This window comes from Dendroctonus ponderosae, unplaced genomic scaffold (assembly GCF_020466585.1).
Source record: "Dendroctonus ponderosae isolate FM_Combo_2020 unplaced genomic scaffold, Dpon_F_20191213v2 Dpon_F_20191213_10, whole genome shotgun sequence".
In the NCBI taxonomy this organism is placed as follows: domain Eukaryota; kingdom Metazoa; phylum Arthropoda; class Insecta; order Coleoptera; family Curculionidae; genus Dendroctonus; species Dendroctonus ponderosae.
The window spans coordinates 5,673,557-5,694,320 of record NW_026017111.1 but is presented as its reverse complement, the minus strand read 5'-3'; the positions used below and the strand labels follow the sequence as shown (position 1 = coordinate 5,694,320).

The window sequence follows — 20,764 nt, the reverse complement described above, 5'->3', positions numbered from 1 at the left end:
AGTGGTAGTGAGCAAGCGCGATATTTTTAAAACCTTACGTCGCTCAATGGGAAACTTTCAGTTTTCATTGTTTCAATTACACAGTTTCTGCGTTCGATATCTACTCTAGTAAATCTTTTTCAATGTTTACTTGTTTCAAAATCATCATCGTCATAGGGTAAAGGCCCTTAACTCGCATATTCTAAAAATATGACTAATTATACAGAGTGCGCCAGAAAAGTTTCAGCGCAGAAGTCATGGATTTTCTAATGGAACACCCCTGTATATAGATTTTTCATTTCTGCGTAAATTTCAATTAATATTTGTTATACGGGGTGTCCCGTAAGCACTTGATCAAAAGGGTACTGCGATATTCTTTGGATCAAAAGAATAAGACCTGACCTAACTTTTATTAACAAAAAATGTATGGATCCTCTGCTATTGATGGTCAAAGTTCTTAAAAAAAATTATCTTTTGAAATATCGAGAAAATGGTACGATGTATTTTGGTGAAACTCGCTGTGAATTTGTTCTTATGTATTTCAAAAATCATGTTTTGATGAAACAATCGAGTTCAGCCGTTTTTTCAACTCATTTTTCTTAGAATCACGTGTGAAATAAACACATTTAATTTTATATACATTTATTAGGTTTGTCATGCTAGAAACAGTGTTTACGTCAAGATTACTAAAATTGTATTTATCACAGAATCAGTGAACACCACTCTCACCTACGTAAATTAAAAACCCGTAAAGTAAACATAAAACAGTACAAAATTAACGTTAAATTCGGTTTTATCCATACACGTCCAGCATACAAACTTTCGCCGGTCTTCGCAATAAATAAGAAAGTACTAACAAATTTAAAAATTGAATAATACTATCAAATAATATTAATGAATAAGTAAAGATTTTGCACTTATCTCTCTTTTTTTGTTGGTTTTCATCCTTTTAATCACAGCGCGTCTATTTTATGCATTTTACAACTTACGAAATAAATAAGTTTATATACAGTATGAAATACGTGGAAAAAAGATGCCTTCAATCTTAGACTCTCAAGTTGATCGCCATCCACACATCACCTTGGGCGCTTGGTTATCGGACACACTTAACAGTTACTATTATTTTTTGCAAACTGCAACAACATTAGTTACTTTTAACTTAAAATAAAATTTGTTACCCTACCTAAGTCGATTTCCTCGAAAGCCATATTTCGAATCTTTCAATAATATTACTGAACCTTAACAATAAGCGCAGTTGGTAATAGTTTCCTGGGCCATCATTCAAGTCAACCAAAGCAACAACTTAACAATTATAAATTTACCTCATAACAAAACGGGAAACAAACGAGAAATCCTTCAAACTATCGCAAAGCTAACCAAATTAGCTGGTTCAACGTGTTTAAGGGTCCTTGATTAATGTGGGAATCCGGAAGAAAGAACACCAAAAGTGGACAGTTTCGCAAGTACAGGGTGTTTCAGGCAGTGTTACAATGTTTTGTATGTACCTTCGCACTCTGTTTCTGCGAAACTACTTTCCACTTTGACTGTGGTCTGGTGACTGTTTGAATGCGAGCTTTTCATTGTTGAAACATTCTCATAAACATAACAAGGAACGCCGGCTAAAAGTAGAATTTATCAGTTAGAATAAAAAAATAATTACCACTCTTAAACAGTATGTTTAGCAAAATTCTTGCAGTGGATTTGCACGTGATGTAAGTTTTTGCATCTTTAAGGCTCGGAGAAACTTGAAGAAGCAAAACTGAGAAAGAAGAAAATGTAGGCAACTCTGTTTAATTATGCCCTCGTTTCAGAGGTGAGCAACAAAATCTAATTCCAACTAATCCAGTCGATTGTTCACTAAGCAACGTTTGTTTCATTGATCACCAAATAAGATAAAACTGAAGAAATCGTCGAAATGCAGCTCTGCGTTAGTAGTTTGTTGGCTGTAAAGAGAGAAATATGCCAATAAAAACTGCAGAAACTAAAGAATTGTGAAACAGTTCTGAAGAAAAGTCGAACAGTTCCTTACCCAATACTGGTATCAAGTTTAGCGGGTTTGGGACGGTGGACAGAAACTCTTTGTTTTCTTGAAAAAGCCTAGATTTTGACCATAGTTAGTTTTCCTCAGGGCCTAAATATACAGGGTGACCATTTTCTGAATCTTTGTATGGGTAACTTCTACATTTTGAAAGATAGAGAATCCGTTAAATGGGCAAAATTGGGCAGAATTCGATTGCCTATTCATTACCGTTTTCAAAATTTAGGTACCCGACTTGGTTCCTGAAATATCCTGAAAAGACAAGAAATCAACACTTTTAATTATCACTTATTACGTAAACTGCTTAACTTAGAAAAAAGTTAAAACTGCCCTTAGTACAACTTTTTGCGTTGAATCTAATAAACTAGAACTCGTTATCATAGTCAACTTGATTTACGAGATAAAAAATAAACTTGTGGTTTTTTAAATGGTAATCATAGTTGGCTGTGGGTCTTTTAAAATCCTTATTTTTTCCTGAATTTAACGATATAATTGTTTATATGTTTTTCTCCTTTTGTTGCCGTAAAACTTCAAAAGACGATAAAAATGTGTAGTAGGCTATGGAAACAAGAACTATATTCGAATTCCCGAACAAAAAGCACAAAACAATAATGAATCGTTTAAATTAAATGTTCAAATTGACTTCCGTTCACGTCCAGGCATTTTTTGGCATCTTCACATTCAACTCGTGAGTTGTGTGAAGGTGCACTATCATGTTGAAAATATGCCAATTGTCGATACGATGCTAACGGAAAACTATTCAACATGTATTCAAGTCCATTTGGTAAAAAGTGTAAATATCTCTCCATATTTAAATTGTGATTATAAAAGAATTTTATCACTAAAAATGCCTCACCGGACATTCACAAAAAAAAACACGTTGATCTCGCTTATTTTCAATTAGATGATGATTTTCATTAGCCCAGTAAACATGATTGTGTCTGTTAATTATTTCATTTTTGTTTTGTGCTTTGAGTTCTTGCTTCCTGCCTGCTACACATTTTTTATCTTCTTTTTAAGTTTTACGGCAACAAAACGAGAACATACAAACAGTTATATCGTTAAATTCAGAAAAAAATAAGGATTTTAAAAGGCCCACAGCCAACTATGACTACCATTTAAAAACACATAAGTTTATATTTTATCTCGTAAATCAAGTTGACTATGACAACGAGTGCTAGTTTATTGAATTCAACGCAAAAAATTCTACCAGACAATTTTAACTTTTTTTCTAATTTAAGCAGTTTACGAATTATATGATAATTAAGTGTTGATTTCTTGCCTTTTCAGGATATTTCAGGAACCAAGTCGGGTACCTAAATTTTGAAAACGGCAATGAAAAGGCAATCTAATTCTGCCCATTTAACGGATTCTCTATCTTTAAAAATGTAGAAGTTACCCATACAAAGACTGTCTGGTCACCGTCTCAAACCCGCTAAACTTGATACCAGTATCCATAAACCAGAAACGCTAACGATAAATATGATTCCTTACCAACACTCAGCAACTGTCCAGCAACGTGTTTTGATTGAGGTCAGGCACAGTCGCCATTGCTTGTCGCTTCGCTCGTGCAGTTCATCGCTCTGGACTGCGCCCCTTGTCCGGCCAAATTCACAGGCGTTCTCCGTTCACTCACACCTGAATTCCCTCCTTCCCTCGACGTGGGAGGAGGAGTGGCTTTGGGCGTCGGGGGCGGTGTCGGCTTCGGTGTTGGCGGCTTCACTAAATGACTAGATGGTTTATCCATTACTTGACCTAACGAGTGACCTGCAAAAAGAGGTTTTACCTCGATCATTCATTGCAATTCACATAGTGAACTGTAACAACTACAACCAGAATTATTGATTATGCAATAATGAAAATTAAAGGCCGAGACCTAAGAGTATTTTGGATCTAGTAAGGAAAAATTGTCCCTCCGATAGTCGAAAAATTCAAACACCTACAAAGTAGAAACAACTCAGTTGAGGTGGAACAGGCACAATTTAGCAATTTTGAGCATATGTAACTGTTTGATCGGGACTCACCTGGTGTCGGGTGATGGTTATTCACATGGACCTGACTGACCAGACTAGAACTGTGCGCTGGCGGAGGCTGTACATTGTTGGTTAAATTGATAAGCGGCCCCGAGGGTTGAATGATCGTAGGAGACTGTCTGGGGGGCGCCGATAGGTTGAGCGTCGAATATGCCCCAGGAGCCATCGGCGAATGTCTTTGGAGTGAAGGAGACGCTCTACGAGATTAAACCAATGCAAATCGTCAGAACGTATTGTTGGTATGTACAGCAATTTACCTGGTTACTTGTGCGTAACCCTGCGGGGGCGCCGCGAGGTATCCGGGAACACCAAGCGGCGAATGTCGAGCGCCAGTTGGCGCTAATCCGAGAGTGGGCGGTAGCATTCCTGCAGCTGCCGACGGGTGCATGACTGGCATACCCATTAGATGGGGCGCGGCTAGTGGAGAAACCCTTCGGGCAGCATCAGCGGCTGCTTTTTCCCGAACTAGTCGGTCTTTTTCTCTTTCGCGTTCCATCAGCTCTCGCTCGAGTTCCGCATCTTTGGAACGAGCTGCTGCGGCGGCCGCCAGACGGTGACGATGTTCTTCCTCCAATTTCAACCTGACAAAATATTCAATAGTTTATCTCAAGCGACTTGAATTGAGCTCAACACTTTGGCCTTTTTGGACGTTTCGCTAGCATCTTCACCACAATTGAATTTTACCTTTCGTGCATATAAAGCGGCATGGAGGACGCTGGTAGTCCCAAGTATGGCAAATAGTGATGCGGGATTGGCCACGACGGTCTCAACATTCTCTCGTAATAAAGCTGTTCTTCCATCAGCGGAATGGGATAATGCGAGTAAGGAGTCGGGTAGGCGGCCATCTCTAAACCAACTGGCACTTGAGGTATTCTAGAGAACATGGATTATATTCAGCAAAAACTCGGTTTACTGTAGTAACGCTGTTGGTCTACCTGTGGTCTTCAGGTCTGTAGGGTTGAAAGCCACTGCGACCTAAATCCGCCAGCGCCGAAGGGTAGCGCTCAGCAGCGGCCGGATGGGCTGAAAGTCGCACATCTATTGCCGTTCTTGTTGATGGATATGTGGGTACTTCAGATTTTGACTTCTCGGGTATCGGTGCCCCTAAAACAAACGAGTATACATTGAGAGAGTTTCTCCATAAGTATGAAGAGTGCAACGTTGTGACCCAACAAAAGTACTGAGGTCTGAGTAAGCATTTCAGAAGTTATGTCTGTCATATCTGATACGTGGCGAGCCAAATTCGAAGAAATATCGGTACGTTACTGGTTAACCACGAGCCAGATACTACTCGATGCGAATTTCGTACATAATAAATCTGCAGATCTGGACTTGCGGACCAAATTTCGCTGTTAGTGGGTACGGGCGAACACTAGTATCAGATATTATTGCCGCCTAAGCAGTCATGATATTGCCATCTTCCGCGGATTAAAGAAAATACATATTCAGATAAAGTTTTACGGTTGACTTTGGTACAGATTTGAGATATACTGTATAATGTTATAACTCAAGCAATAGGCAAGAGGTGATGATGGAAAATTTGGCGATAGAAATCTTGGAAGATGATGATGAGATAGTAGCTAATGTCACAGGAGAAAATCACTACTTCGATTACGAAGGCGAAGCTTGTCAGAAAATACCCAGTAAATAGGCGGTCGATTAATTTAATTTGTGCCTACGTTGGGCCGAAGAAAATGAATTGCCACTGTATGAAGTGATTATTCGTATTTGAATTATAGATATGTTATGTTGTATCGTTTGTTTGTTTTTCTATAATGACGTATATAATTGTTTTAATAACAACGTGTTTATAAAAGATCCCAGCGTGCATTCGATTTCTATTTTTTTTGCCGGATTTTTCCTTATGGCTGCTGACGCCCTTCCAGTCTATAATCTCTAGTCTACCCACTTTCTTCTCACTCTCGCTATCCGTTTCTTGCTTCGCATTTTAAACACTTAGTTTAACTAATCTGCCTCTGCCACGACCAGATCTTTTATTTCACTTGAAAACCACGCGCCAGATCAAGTCTGTCTGAAACGTAAGATTTCACTCCACTAACGGACGGATCTGATAATTCCAATCCCACTGGAAGAATCGGCACTCGTGCTTGGTATGTTAATTAGTGGACAGGAAAAGGTTTAATCCGTCCGATCTGGATCTGTCGAATCAAATCTCTACGTATCAGAACTGTACGGATAATCTGCGCGTGTATGGGGCGCTAATCAAAGACAATGGATGGACATTATTAATAACAATTGGTCTTTCTGCCCTTTCATTGCCATGCAGACCTTTCCGGTCTATGCATGCATAATTACTGCACAACTAAACCCAGGCATGTAAAAACATTGAGTTGGGATAAAAAGCTCATTTTCAATGAGTACAAACATCAATTTCATCGGCACTCACCACTCTCCCTCGATCTGTGAGCAGCCGGCGGTTCCGCAACAGATTCGGCGCCAGGTACGTTCTGTTGGGCGAGGTTCCGCAGGGCGGCAGCAAACGAATGGCTGTATTGGCTGTTGGAGGAACCAGGGCCAGGTCCTGGCACAGTATGGCCAGTGGTGGATGAGCGCGGTTTCGGATTGGTCATTCCAGAGCAAGCGCCGCTCACTGGCACATTTGCTATGCTGCCATTGGTCGCACTCGGAACGGTGGGAGGTAGTTTGTTTGGGCTGTTAGGTACTCCTTTAATGGAAAAATATCTCTTACTTGCAGTGCAGTATTCTATGCCGGCATAAGTCTCTTGAGTATTTCAGTTTTCAAGAATTTAAACAAAGAAAAGTCAAATAGCCACTACGGGGATCAAATAAACACCGCAAACTCTCCCCCCTTTGGCATTAGACAAAATAGGTTAAATCGGCAGTACTCTTTCAAAGTCGCCAAATCTAATAAGTTGATTAAAACGCGACGTTTCTGGAGTGGCTTGGACTTAAGGGTTGTGAACTGTCGACCCTCGTCACACCCTCCTCTGTCTGAGGTCAGTCGGGCAATTTATCTTTCAGTCACTACGAGAAGGCGAAACTCATTGAGACAAGAAATATATGTTAGTATTAACTCTGATCTCGCAAAAAAAAATAATTTTTTGGAGAAATTTGGCCATCAATCTTCAGTACAGGAGTCGGACATTTTTTCTCAAAAAAAGTTGGGTCAAATCATCCTCTGTTGAACCAAAAAATGTCGCACATGAGCTCCCGGGACACCCTGTATATCGAACACCATTACATGTATACAGGGTGTAAGTAACATGTTGTGATTTTTCCATACCTGCCTCAGATTAATCACAAATTGACCTTATAAAGTTCTTTTGATGAAATAAACAAGGAGCGCATAAAAACGAGTGTGCCATTAAACGGTGACAACAGCAAAATAAAGTCAAAACCTACAAAATAATTGTGGAAAATGAGCCCCCGCTTCAAAACCATAAAATCTTCTGACACCCTGTAGAGCGTAATCGAAGCATTTTTAACCCCATGTTCATATTAACTTTCGCTCATAAAACCGACTGAGGAATACGCCCTTGAAATTTGTCTCGTCAATTAGGACACGACACCCTGTATAATATACCCACTCGGTACATAAGAAAATGGGGGAAAACTGCCTCGGCGTTTTTATCGACTCGGGAATGTAAAAGCCACTTTTTATTACCTTCCACCCCATAATAGTAGGGATAAGAATAGGGGCTGCAATAGGGATACTTCAAGTCGAGTTTGAAATCCATATTCCGGGCCTTCTCTCTCTCGCACTACACTCCGCACGGCTCTTTTCAATCCACTTGCCAATTATTCTGGCTTTTAACCACAGTGATATTCTTATTTAACAGGAAAATGTCTATTCTTGCCTTTTACACCCTTAGCTAGTGCCTACTGCCCAGACGACCGGTCGATAAATAATTAAAAACTATTAATTAAAATGCAATAAACCCCCTTTGCAGTGATCAATTCCGCAAATCAACGCACTGTTTACTGTTAATTCGAATAATGATCGCACACTGATGCAACAGTAATTTTTCGCAAAAATTGCCGGAACAAACGTGGAGAACCGGGATAAAACACCGACACTGTCGACTGATTCTCGTAACAAAAAGATCGGTATGGGGCGTATGACGGCGCAAAATGCGGTCACGGGTCCGGGATGCGCTTATTGACGGGTGTTCGTTCTAAAAGACTTCATTTCCATAGTGGAGCGAACTCCATGCGGCGTTGAGGGAATGGGAGAGAACCGAATAAATAGCCAGGCTTGGGGACGTCAACATCCGGCTAATTTCACTATTTAGCCGAACTTTTACGTTCGCGTTCAAACTGTACGAGTTTAAACCAAAACATTTTCAAAGCGATTATTCCGAGTTAATGTATTTTTGTATCTCAATAGAAAGTTCTCGCTTAAAACATACGAGCATTTCATAACAGTTAAATTTTTTCACTGTATCGTCATTCATAAAATATAAAATTATAACATTTAATTTACACTTTTCAACTCATCGAAAATATTTGCATGACTTACCTGAGTTTTGTTCAGTCTTTGAATTCATCTTTCTCTCCATAATTTTTGGTGAATGGTTCTTTCTGGTGGGTTTGGCTAGGAACGTTGGGGGTGCCTGTGAAACCAAGCCAAAAACCCAAGTTGAGCCGCCAACGCAGTAAAAAAGTGCGACTTACTACTTTATCACTTCGTTGTCCGCTCGGTAAACGGGCAATGCCGGCCTCGGGACTATCCTCTGGGGGCGGGGGTTGTGTTATCCAATTATATTGCCGCTTGTCTAAAGGTAAGCCCCATCTAAAAAAGTGACCCAATAACAAGTTTCGATTGGTGTTACTCAGCCGATTATCTCAGGCACCTTTCATATTCCAATGACTGGGTTCTCAGCGTCTCGTAGCAGTCCAAACATACAACTGAATAGTCGCCGTTTTCCAACAGCAGTGAGTTGTCAGGCTGCGGGTGGAATCTCAAAAACGGAAAATCCTGCAAAGAATCAGGAAAATTTGTTCTGCAATTTCGCTGCCACCCATCAATCTTACCTTAATAAGTAACGCGCGCACTCGTTTCCGGTAAGTGGTAATTCCGCAGACATAACAGCAGTAGTCGTGAGTGTTGTATTCGCGAGCGTCTGCGGGCGGTACTCGATTGCCTTGAGACTCGTACCTACGCCACTGATGAACTAAGCTATGGTAACAGAACGTACAAACCAGCGCACTGCCATCGTCTCTAAGCTGCTCAGCGCTGGGCGGACTTTTGTGGCGCAGCAGGACCGGAAAATAGGGCGCATTTCTACCTACAATAAAATATCTAGATGACAAATTGAACCACCTCGAAGCGAAAACGGACAGAAAAAGTCGTTGCTTTCGTTTTGTTTACACACCTTGAGGTTTACTGTACACCACTCGAGCGAGGGTGAATTCCGAATGCAAACCACACAGAAAACAGTATATGCTGCTGCCACCTGAGGATGGTTGGCTGCAAACCGTTCTATCACTGTTCGTGCTGGGGGGTGTGGGGATGCCTCGATCACCGTTCATCAGCGTCGTATCTGGCAAAGGTACATCATATCTGAAGATCAACAGCATTTGATTCTCAACATTCGCACGCAGCAACAATGGGAATTTACCTTCGCCGCTCTAAAGGCACCCGATCGGTTTCGAAAGTCTCCCATTGCTGCGCCAAATGGTTCACGCATCTCGTACAGCTCAGAACCCGTCCATGCGAATCCATGCAACTGTTCTCCAACGTTCGTCCGATCTGGAAATTCAATTGGCATCAATTGAAGCATTCCGGAATGACCGTAAAACATACGCAAACCTTCGACAGGCAAGGAAAGTGCATAGCATGCGAGTTCATGCCCTCCGCCGAAGTACTGATCCATTCCATCTGATCTAAAGTATAGAGGCCTGCGCAAATATAGCAGCGGTAACTTTGCGACCCCGAATGTCCATTGATGTCCACCAAGGGTGAAGTGGTCCTGGCAGCCAACGCCGCCTGAAAATCGAAAATTTCGGGTTGCTTTACCTTCACTAACCTAGATTTAAGTAAAACAGAGCGCGCTGAGGCGCAAGGAAAACTAGAACGGGTCGATGCTGTAATCAATAAGGCCACTGAATGTTTACAACGAAGTGCGGATTATTAACGAATTGATCTTTGATATTCGACGTCACCGATTTCGCTACTCAAAACGCACAGACTATAACTTTATASCATAATTTTCCTTAATTACAGTATTCGAAAATCAGCTGTTTCATTTGAAAACATCGTATATTTTATTTTGGCTGTTTACCAGCTKTTGGCTTTAACGCTGTGGAAGTTATTCGGCTTCGCAATGGTGGAGTTCGAATTTGATAACGAAATTTGAACAAACGCGGTTTTTTTCTCGTTCTTAATTTATACCGCTGCAGGCCTAAAAAAATCATCGGCAATTTTAAAACACTTGTTTTTTTYTTCGATTTAMATTCCGTTACTAAATTCCAACTCAAACAAGTATTTTGATTTAWTATCCTGACTGCGTGTAATTATTGTTATTATATTTTTTTCTTTCCTGTTACTATCAGATTCATTTGAAAACATTACTTGTGAACATTAATTGTGAAATAAAAATGTTCATATCGCTAGTTCATTTTGACTGAAACACAGGAAAGGAAAAATATCAAACAAGTATATTGTTTATCGCTTACATTAGCACTGATCCATCTGGCACATGTGCTTTTGCTAAGTGATCAAAAACCGAAAAAGTAAAGTTTTCAAATGAATCTGATAGCAACAGGTATAAAGAAAGGAACTGCTTTGACGAAATGCGGGGAAAATAACCCAACACGAAATGCAAGCGTGATACAATAAAGACTGAAAAATGTGGCAAATAATCAAATAACATTGCATCAACGTGATTTGCGAGTAGATGATTTCAACAATAATGAATGCATAGTAACTAGGAGTAATGCAAATACAGTAAACACAAAGTAGCATTTGAAGTGTCTTAAACGGGCTTCAGTTCCAAAAGATATTGTAGAACAAACAAAAATGCCATTTTAGAATGAGATGCGAGCGTTTCCTATAACCTCTGTTAAGTAAAACAATCAGTTCCAGCCCACAAACCACGATCAATCGACCCAGACAATGAATTGCTGCTATTGCCTTACCTTGACCATTATTCGTCGAACTTTAGTCATAATTTGTCAAATGAAAATATCAATAATAATAATAATATTAAAAGTTCAACTCCACAGCGTCTCTCAGCACATCTAAAATAAGTCTGATGGTACGATGTTGAACGCAAATTGTTAAAATAAATGCGGCTTTCGCGATGTCTCGTCTCAACACTAACCGAAAACACGCATTAACAATTATCTGTGCAACTGGGAAAAAAGATGCAGGTCAAAGAGCCCGATGATATGTCGAAATTTTGGAACTAAATCCATTTAAACACATACAGTTGCTTAGATTAGTGGTATCGAACAAACCAAACGCCCAAAACATGCGCCAAGAAAATCACGTTTCACCGTGCTGAATTCAGCAAACGGACACACTGAGTGGGATAATTGAACTTTATATCGGGTTGTGCCACCTGAGCCTACCTTTGAACTTTTGCTATCAGCTAGTGCAGCTCGTTTCTTCGTTGTGACGATGGAGGCTTGATTAATGTCATACGGTTTGTACCGAATATCCGAACCGGCAGAATTTGCGGGACTTTTAACAGTGCTGGGTCGGGACGAAGTCGTATTCACATAGTGAACTTCCGTCATGCTCACGTGATTGCTGTTTGTTGTCAGCTGAGAATTTTGAGTCGAAGGATCTGCACCAAAAACCTTAAAAAAAACAACAGGAAACTAGAGAATTTATCCCCCATGTACAATTAACAACTAAATATAATAAAGCTCCGTTATTTACCTGATGCTTTTGCGGAATGCTCTTGTAACATATCGAACACACTTGGACCATCCCTTGAGGAGAAACCGGACTGGCTCCAAGTGGGGCTTTCAGAGTCTGGATAAATGGAAAATATGGTTCCTGGAATTTAAAAAAATATATTAATCAACAAAAGGATCCGGGCTTGCAGCGGGATTTACCTTCTCGTTATTCGGGCAACTATACAACAGTCTGATGCTAGAAGAAGGGTACTCTAAGGTACAAGTGTAACATATGAAGGTGGTTGCATCTAGGGCAGCTCCTTGCCGTTTTCGTAGAGTGTATTTACGCTCTATGTGTGGAACACCTGGGGAAGAAAACATTGTCAGCATCATATTACTTGGAGGAATCCAGTTACAGTGTGAGTTTTCCGGTTTCTGCACTTTGAAGATCTGCAAAGATCATTGCTTACTTCGTGAAAAATCAGCGCTGACACTAAACATTCAAGTTCATTTCGAGAAAAAATAACAAGTAAATGAAGTAAAATAAATAGTCAAGCTATCGACCAACATGTCTCTCGAGAAAGTACACAATGTTGATTAGAGAACGTTAATTACGGCGATCCGTGATAAGGATAAAGAAATCCGGACATATCCAGTTCAGTAGCATTATGTAGTTGTGTCGTCCGCATTGCAATTACGTAAACCAACGCTACATCACTTGGAAAGAGTGGACTTATCTAACGAGCCGAATAACTGGCCAGATAATTAAATTATTGGGGTAAATAAGGGTTTTTAATAAATATGAGAACATGATTTCAAGTTCATGCAGACTTCGTTTAGGGAAGAATGCCATGGACAATTGTTGTTTTGATATTGCATTGTAATTAAACATTTGTTCGAACGGCAAAGGTAAAAAGTTGGAACGCAGCAATGCAGAGCCTTGTGCGTGCCGCTCTCATAGAATCTGTACAAATCAATTAAAATCCTACTTATGCCATTTGTTGGCCAAAAGTAAGCAATATGTAGTGAAGAATGAGTCCACAAGTTGATTGAATTATATCATTGCTAAACATGTGACATTGATGATGACTGATGACCGATTGATTGCGCTCTTTTCTTACTTGATAATGAGACGAAAAATCCAGATTTTGGCAGTTTTCAACGCTCTCCTGATCGAAGTGTTACAATTTTGTTGAATGCATAGGTGCACATCTCGGTGCTTTAGTCCAGAACAATATAGTGTTGAAAAATAACTTTTTCTCGTGTTTTCTGATTCAAAACATTGGGATACAGAAGGCAAGAGGCCAAACAGGGGTTTCACTGCACTGATTTTCTGGCTTACTATAATGCAAAAATGACCCAGCTAAGATCAATTTCAGTTATTTTGACTCACCCTGGCCCTGAAACGTGATCCACTGCTTCAGCAAATGTTGCTGACAATCCACACAGGCCTGGACTCGGCCCAAAGAGTCAATGGGTCGACTTCTGCTCGGCCTTGGATGCTCGATCAGACTGGGAAAAAATGGCTGCATAGCAGAGTCGGCTACTTGTTTGGAGGCGATAAAATCGAGACTTCCTCGCTTGAATTCATCGCCACAAACGTAACAGACCTGAATAAGATACGGAAGGTTTATTCGCAAATATTGAATTGACCATTTGCTTACTCACCTCCGTTACTGAGTTTTTATCTGGCATGCTAAGATCCAAAATGTCGGTACCAGTTGAGGAGTTTGAGTTCTGGTTGTACAATATGGGTGGGACTGAGACGGATTGCACTGGTGCTGATACAGACTGTTGCGATGAATGAGTGAGATCCAACGCGCCTTCTGGTACCATTTCGTCTCGATCCAATCCGGTCGACGCAACCTGAAAGAAAAACGGTAGTTTTTGAAGGCAATTGAGGCTTTCTCGGGCAAAAATACAAAAACTCTAATAGGAAAGTCTGCGCTATTCGCATGAGATGCATCACTTTTATTGCTCGTTATCAGTCAACAGTCAACAAAACCATTCACCGGCTCTAACTGGATGTTTCCTGCTACACTTTTGACATGCCATTTAGAGAATTTGTTTATTTAATACCGTGTATGGGCTTTTTATCGAGCCCCAAGATTAAAGGTTGTGCCGGACCATTAACTCAGTCGACCGGTCCCAGTTATATTCCATGCTGTTTTGCAACATTCGGTTTATCATTGTTTATAAACAGGGTCTGGATAAGTGATGGCTTATTTATAGTAAAACCCCACATTTTCTTGATTATGCAAACGTTTAAAAAATTTATTCACTAATCGGAAACGTGTTTTTTTCACCATTTTTGTGCTTGTTATCCACTGCGAAGCCAACATTGCCGTAACTTTAAAAAGTAATCGTGTGATTAATCGTTAAGCTTAAATACTCTAATAAAGGCACACATTTGAACTTCCAGCTAATACAATCCGACTCTTTTATTATTTTATCGCAATTGTATAATAAACAACTGCTTACGATTCTGCCCCTCGTCCTAGTGGCTTAATCGATGAATCACTGAATAGTTAACAATTCTAATTCCAAATATTAAATTGAACTTCAAACCACGCGTCTGCTAGAACCGCATCAATCAAAGCAATCAACGAAATGCCTCTCCTGGAGTCATTTTTTCAACACCTCAAATCCACTATTGGTACCCAAGTGTCTATTGCGTACTCACCTTAACACTTGCCGCAACTATTCAGCGAATGGGAATTTCAATTGCAAATTCGACAAGGTGTTTTGCCTGAAATAACTACCGATGTTTTGACTGGTCTCGATATAGTCAATCGAAAACAGCTACCTACACTTTTTTTAGTTTCAATTAGCGGACAAGTGGTTTGAAACCGAGTGTGCAATTAAAACTATCGCTAACTTACGCCGCTTATCGGTAGCATGGTAATCCTGGCTGTTTTCGGTGCCATCACATGAAACCTGTTTTTACTCACACGAAAATCCGCCGATAACTGCACAAACGACACACCCCCAAAATATTGCGAGATCTTCTACACATGACCTACTCTCTCCTACGCGGTTTAGACGACTTCGTTAGCGAAAAGCGCCCGAAAAACCGTTTCAAAACGCACAATTTTATCGTTGCTGAACGTTTCCTTGAGCTCGGCATTTTAACACTGTTTCACCGTGATAGTAGAAAGAGGTGTGACACTTTTAAGGAACTAAAACAAATCGATGCGTTCGCAAATTCAAAAAGCCCCAAGGTAGTAAGATGAAGATGCTGCCTACCCAATTTCACCGGTTTCCCTTGATGATTTGATAGAAAAACACGGCTTTTGCGCGAATATAAGCATTTTTGTATAACTGAATGCAATTCCAAAACAGGTTTTGTGTTAATGGAAAAATCCACTAGATCCACAGCCTTGAACGTTATTGCTTGATTTCTTTTCAATCCATCTAAGTATTACATGACGCAATTGAATTTTTCCAAAGTACCTATCGTGAGTTAAAAGGAAAGGACCAACTTTAGGGATTTTCCTGCCCATCTTGGCAACATGACAATGCGTACCTGATCGCAGTACCGTACGACTGAGTGACGTCAGCAAGTCCACCAAGAGTGCGTATTCCCAATAAAAGATAGAGAAATCGCGTTTCCTTTTAGCTATCGCCTAACGCTTCCCTTTTGCTTGACACGTCGTTGAAAACTAGTCTCGATCGTGTCAGGCGGTCGCTTACGCTACTCGGTTAAGATAAATGAAAGTGCGTCTCAGTAACTTCAATCGCGCAACGATATTACAATGAACGAGTAACTGAACTCACCTAAAGCTAACCGATGAAAGCAACTCTGCTAGCTTTTTTATTTCCAACCGTTCTGACTAAGTGACTTGTTTAGGGTTCTATTTATACGCCACTTTTCATATTTTTAGACTTCAACCGTCAGAACATGCTGTTTTTCGAAAATCGATGTAAAACATTATCGCACATTTGAACGGTCGCCGGTACTTACATTTCACGCTTTCTTCGACAAAACGGAGGCATTTTGAGCGCGAGCATAAACTTATATAGAAACAGGCTTACCGGAGCTGAAACTGGTCTAGGAGACACTCGGATCCTAGTGGAGTCTTCGCGGCCGACAGTCTTGGAGGTTTGGGAGGCAACCGGAACAATGCCCCCTTCCGTATTCAATCCGAGCATTTGAGCCGCGTACTCTCCCTGCATGTTCATATCCGCGCCTGTATAAGGGCCATTATCCACCCGTTTCAGCCAATAGAGCCGCTCCGAATGAGGCTTGGCTGTCTGTTCATATTGGTCCCATTGTTGCATGAGCAGTTGATAGCACAGGCTACAAGCCGCGTAGATGGACGGGTCCGATTTACCTGGAAAAAAAAGCCTTATAAGATGTTTGCCCGAACCATCAGCATTTTACCATACAGAGTTAAAGAGCATGTTAGAATAATGTCCCTGCATGACAAAAATTACCTAAACCGCATCGCTTCAGAGGGTTGAATTTGATTTTTTTCTCTAGTAGTACACATTAAGATGGTCTTCCAACTTACCCCAGAATTTTGGATAGCCTTTAGGAGGCTCGTGACTATCCAAAAATGGAAAGTACGGATCGCGAGTCGATCGGTCCGATCTAGGTTTGGAGCTCAGAGGGTACGACCTGGGGTGGCCCCTGTTGCCACAAACAAAGCAGATCTCCAAAGGCGGAGGCTCCGCCGATTTCACTCCACTAGGTGCGGCCGTTTCCACATTTTGAATGGTCATCGGTGACTCTCTTTGCTTCGTTTGTGTCGTTAATTGATGAGGAGGTTTCTCCATAGTCTGCATTTTACAGTCTGGAACAAATAAGAAAAAAATTGCATATAATACTTCAGATCATAAGAAGTTACTAGTGCCCTCCCAGGCAAAAAATTTAGTGCAATTGTGCTGACGTTCTCTGCCTTTTTGCTTTCGCTCCGTTTGTAATTAATAAATTGCTGCATTCCCGATATACAAATTGATCGGATCGTTACGAAAAAAATAGCTTCATGAAAAACCCTAAAGAGCCTTAAAATCGAAACACCTTAATACCTACATAAATACCGCAATATTTGCATTCTGAAACTTTAAATACTCGCATTAGTACCGTCCAACATTGTAAACCTAGACCTCCAAGGAACAATGAACAACGTCAACAAAACAACAGTCTGAGCAAATCCCTTAATGTTCCGAGTCTCGGAAATTTCCCATTATATGTAAGTACACAAAAAGATTAAAATCGATTTAAGCCCACCGCATGATCTCTCAAAGTTCAAGATTGAAATGTGAATAAAGAAAGTGCTGGCTTTCGAAAGGCACCTCCGGAGGCCGCCTGAAAGACAGAATGAAAGCGAAATTTTCCAACCAGATATCGGTATTATGTACAAATCAATTTGTTTGTATTAAAATGGCAACTGATAACCTTTAAGGCCGGAGACCTCGATCTTTACCACTTGCCACTGGCCCATAAATAATATTTCCATAAATTTGTAAACAAAAATGCTCCTGTATAAAAATAGTACTATCTAAATTTACAATTTCCAACCTACTAAATTATCGTTCAACATCCAACAGTGTTGCTTTCAATCAACATTTAAGTGTGAACCAATTGCAACTTTAACAGGTGATGCCATCAAAAATTACTTGCGGATATCGCTAATGCCCCGAAGAATCCACACATAAACTTTACAGCTGCCTGCTGGTTTTTACGAAACAGTTTTCAGTATTAAAACACACTTTTTACATTAAAAGCAATTTGAAAGCTCGAAATTTTGCATTTATCAATGCTATCGATCTAACTGCTGCTTTCCGAATTTTCAACCAGCTTAACCTGTGCTCTTTGCCAACAACACAACATCCTTAATCCAAACTATAAGTCTCATAAACACGGGGAAACTTTGAAAATATAGCAACAGTCACCTTAGGTAGGTAAGTGCTGCGTTCCAAATATTCAATTTGAACGATCCTCAATTTTTTAGTACAAATTGATGCGCCTACAACCTTGAAGAAGATCAATCAAATGAATTAATCAAACGCGTTTGGTCAGTAGAGGTACTTAAATCAGTGAAATATCTAACTAAAAATAGCACTGATAGCGAACAAAGTTGCCTATCTCCAATCTAATTGATATTAAGATTCTCATTTAATACGAATGTGTTTGAACTTTTCCTTACCAAAATAGTTAGACGCGTCATGTTGAACAGAGCAACTAAGTACATATAACATTATTATAAGTTGATTTAAGGCGGCCTAGTACAAACAAAACTCTAGATATTAATAGGACGAATGTTGACCTTTGCTTGGTTGTATTGGTCGGAAATGATTACACCAGGTAGGTAAATTATCAAGAGTCTTATCAATAATTTATCCCAGCAAAAGAAAGTTGCCTTATTGCCACCAAATGGAGATAAACAACTGGTCTCGGCTGTTAGGGCGCGGGGAAATACCTAAGAGAACAGACTCATGGGAATTAATTGATTAAGGAGAAGAAACCATCGGTGGAGACTCCTTTCTAGTAACATTTTTTACTAGAATATGTTTTTTTTTCGCTGACCGAAACCCTTACATACTGGGTGATACATACTGTCCCCTTCTTCCCATTGGTTTCCACATCTAGTTTACTCCACCAAGAACGTAAACTTCAGGCATTACTTTTGAGTTTTGAAGAGCATATTGAAAAATCTAACCACAAATACGCTGTTATGTTGACATGTCCCAGTAACCCCTTAAAAGGATATATGCCAATGTTGAAGCAACCGGAGAAAACCCTTAAAGAAGTGGACGAGAATTTAAAAAAAATGTTCACGCTGGATGAAAAATGAAGTAAACACGTTAATTAAGTGGGAATTTGCAACCATATTAAAAATAACCTGCTGATAAAATAGGTAAGAGCAATTCGTCAACAAGTGGTAGTCAAGTGTAATCAAATACCTATCACCAACTGGGAATGGTCTTATTAGGGTCAACTGTTTCGAAGTAACAATTGTGTAAAGGGCTTCTTCAATCACCTTCTAATGGTGTTTCCTCTTTTCGCATAGTACCTACAAGTCGAAAATCGTTCCTGACCCAGTTGCCTACTAGTAGCAGTGCTTAAGACAACTCCAGGGCTGATAACCAGCCTTTTTTGTTAAGTTAATTGACGCCACTAAACTGTAGGGTTCTGTATGGTTTTGCTAAAGGAACAGGATACGATCGTCGTCTAGATGTAAAAGGCGAACAGCTGTTTTCAGGATTCAACGCCGGCAATGCGGGTACACTAAATTAGGACCGAAAAACTGGCTAATTAAACGAAAAGGTGGCAAGGTTAATGATGGCCTGATTGCGAAACGTCCCCATTTAGACTACCCGACTTGGTTAACAGCGAAATTTTCAGTTTTTATTTCGAAATAACCAGAGTGCGCCATAGACGACACGCAGTTGGGAAAGGATTCGTGATAAGGCGTGTTAAAACAACAAATTCCATGGATAGTTTAGGTACTTACGTTCCTCCGGCTTCCTCCCTCCTGGTGCCACTCAAACCACCCGCTTCCACTTAGCACTTTTATCAAAATACATACATAACTAGTAAAATCGTACTCCTATGTACAAGACACTAAGAACTAACATTGCACTTTGAGACCTATTAACGAAGCAGAAACCGCCCGAAAATACCACGCGCCCGTTTCGTTTAGACCTGAAATCAGTTCTACGCGTGAAAAACCGAAGAAAATGGAAAATTAAAGGGAAAACATTATTTCTGACCGTCGCTGATCATACTTGGTCATCGCGAACAGCCATCTTTAATTCATTTCCAACAATGCAATGCGCCAGTCCGTAAATACCAACACAACGAACTGAAATCCCAATATCCCCTAAACATTAATAAAACACCTCATTCATGTATAGGCAACTAAATGCGCCATACTGTTTTGCTGGTTGCTGCATTGTGGCGGGGTATTTTCTAGCGATGGGCACTATCGAATAGTGATGGGCATTATCGAATGATTTGGACAATCGAACTATGATGGGCACTATCCAATAATTACAAAATGAATAATTGCAACTATCAAATTCATACGATGAATTTATTTATTGAAGTATAGAAAAGTTACAAATTATAATCTTTTGAAAATCGAATAATCGTAGGAACCGACGATTCGAAAAATTTAGACAATAATATTTTTGAATAATAATATTGCAATGTTTGACTTTTAAATATATACATATTTTCGTTTTATTTAAATTAAACATCAATTATAAATTTAATTTTTGTATTGTTTGTATTTACTGTTTTTCTTGAAATAAAATAGTTAAAACTGCAAATATTTAATACTATGACTGGAGTACTGATTCATAATGAAAATATAGCACGTTTTTAATAAATTAATTTAAAAAAACCAAATTTTTTAAATATTAATTTTGAATGTCTGAAAAAAAACAGAAATTTATTTTTTTTTAATTTTAATTCGTTCATTTCAACCAAATTATAGCTATCCTATTATCCCGAAAATTAGAAAACAAATGAATAATACACTGCTATCAAATAATTCGATAGTTCCCATCACTGAATGAAACATCACTATCGAATTATTCGAAAAAATTGCAACCTTCGAATAATTCCATAGTTTAGATTAGACATTGGATTCGATAGTTCCCATCACTAGTATTTTCACTTATTAATGTACAAGATGCTTCCAAATTTAGTTTCGGGATTTTACAGGCGTTTTGAGGTTAAAATAACTAAAATTTTTCGCATTAAAATGCGACTTTTTCAAATACCCGAAAAAAGCACTGTGTGCTATATTGTTCAAATTGTTGTTTATTTGACTATTTTCACGCATTTGTTTTTCAGTGTTTTTGTTATTTCGTTAAATTGTGTATTACTGTTTAAGTATGTACACGTTTGATTTCAAACGGATGTAATAAA

General features: G+C 39.5%; 1 protein-coding gene across 5 annotated transcripts; it reads right to left on the bottom strand.

The window, feature by feature from the left end:
• Positions 1-604: 604 nt before the first annotated feature.
• Positions 605-19,674, bottom strand: LOC125502714. 5 transcript variants are annotated; one of them, XM_048661836.1, is made up of 22 exons: positions 19,341-19,674; positions 16,395-16,676; positions 15,916-16,214; positions 13,549-13,746; positions 13,274-13,490; positions 12,100-12,245; positions 11,921-12,040; positions 11,608-11,838; positions 9,839-10,021; positions 9,654-9,784; positions 9,408-9,595; positions 9,067-9,320; positions 8,886-9,010; positions 8,707-8,824; positions 8,552-8,645; positions 6,458-6,736; positions 4,986-5,154; positions 4,735-4,923; positions 4,308-4,631; positions 4,042-4,247; positions 3,512-3,784; positions 605-1,922 (listed from the first exon to the last, which is right to left on the bottom strand). In XM_048661836.1, the coding sequence occupies exons 2-21, from the start codon at positions 16,666-16,668 to the stop codon at positions 3,552-3,554; spliced, it is 3,978 nt and encodes a 1,325-aa protein (XP_048517793.1). In that variant the 5' UTR covers positions 16,669-16,676; positions 19,341-19,674; the 3' UTR covers positions 605-1,922; positions 3,512-3,551. The 5 variants fall into 5 exon arrangements, with proteins under 5 accessions (XP_048517793.1, XP_048517791.1, XP_048517792.1 ...); XM_048661834.1 differs by lacking the exon at positions 19,341-19,674 and adding an exon at positions 16,916-17,042; XM_048661835.1 differs by lacking the exon at positions 19,341-19,674 and adding an exon at positions 16,916-17,041 and having other exon boundaries at positions 9,845-10,021.
• Positions 19,675-20,764: the final 1,090 nt, after the last annotated feature.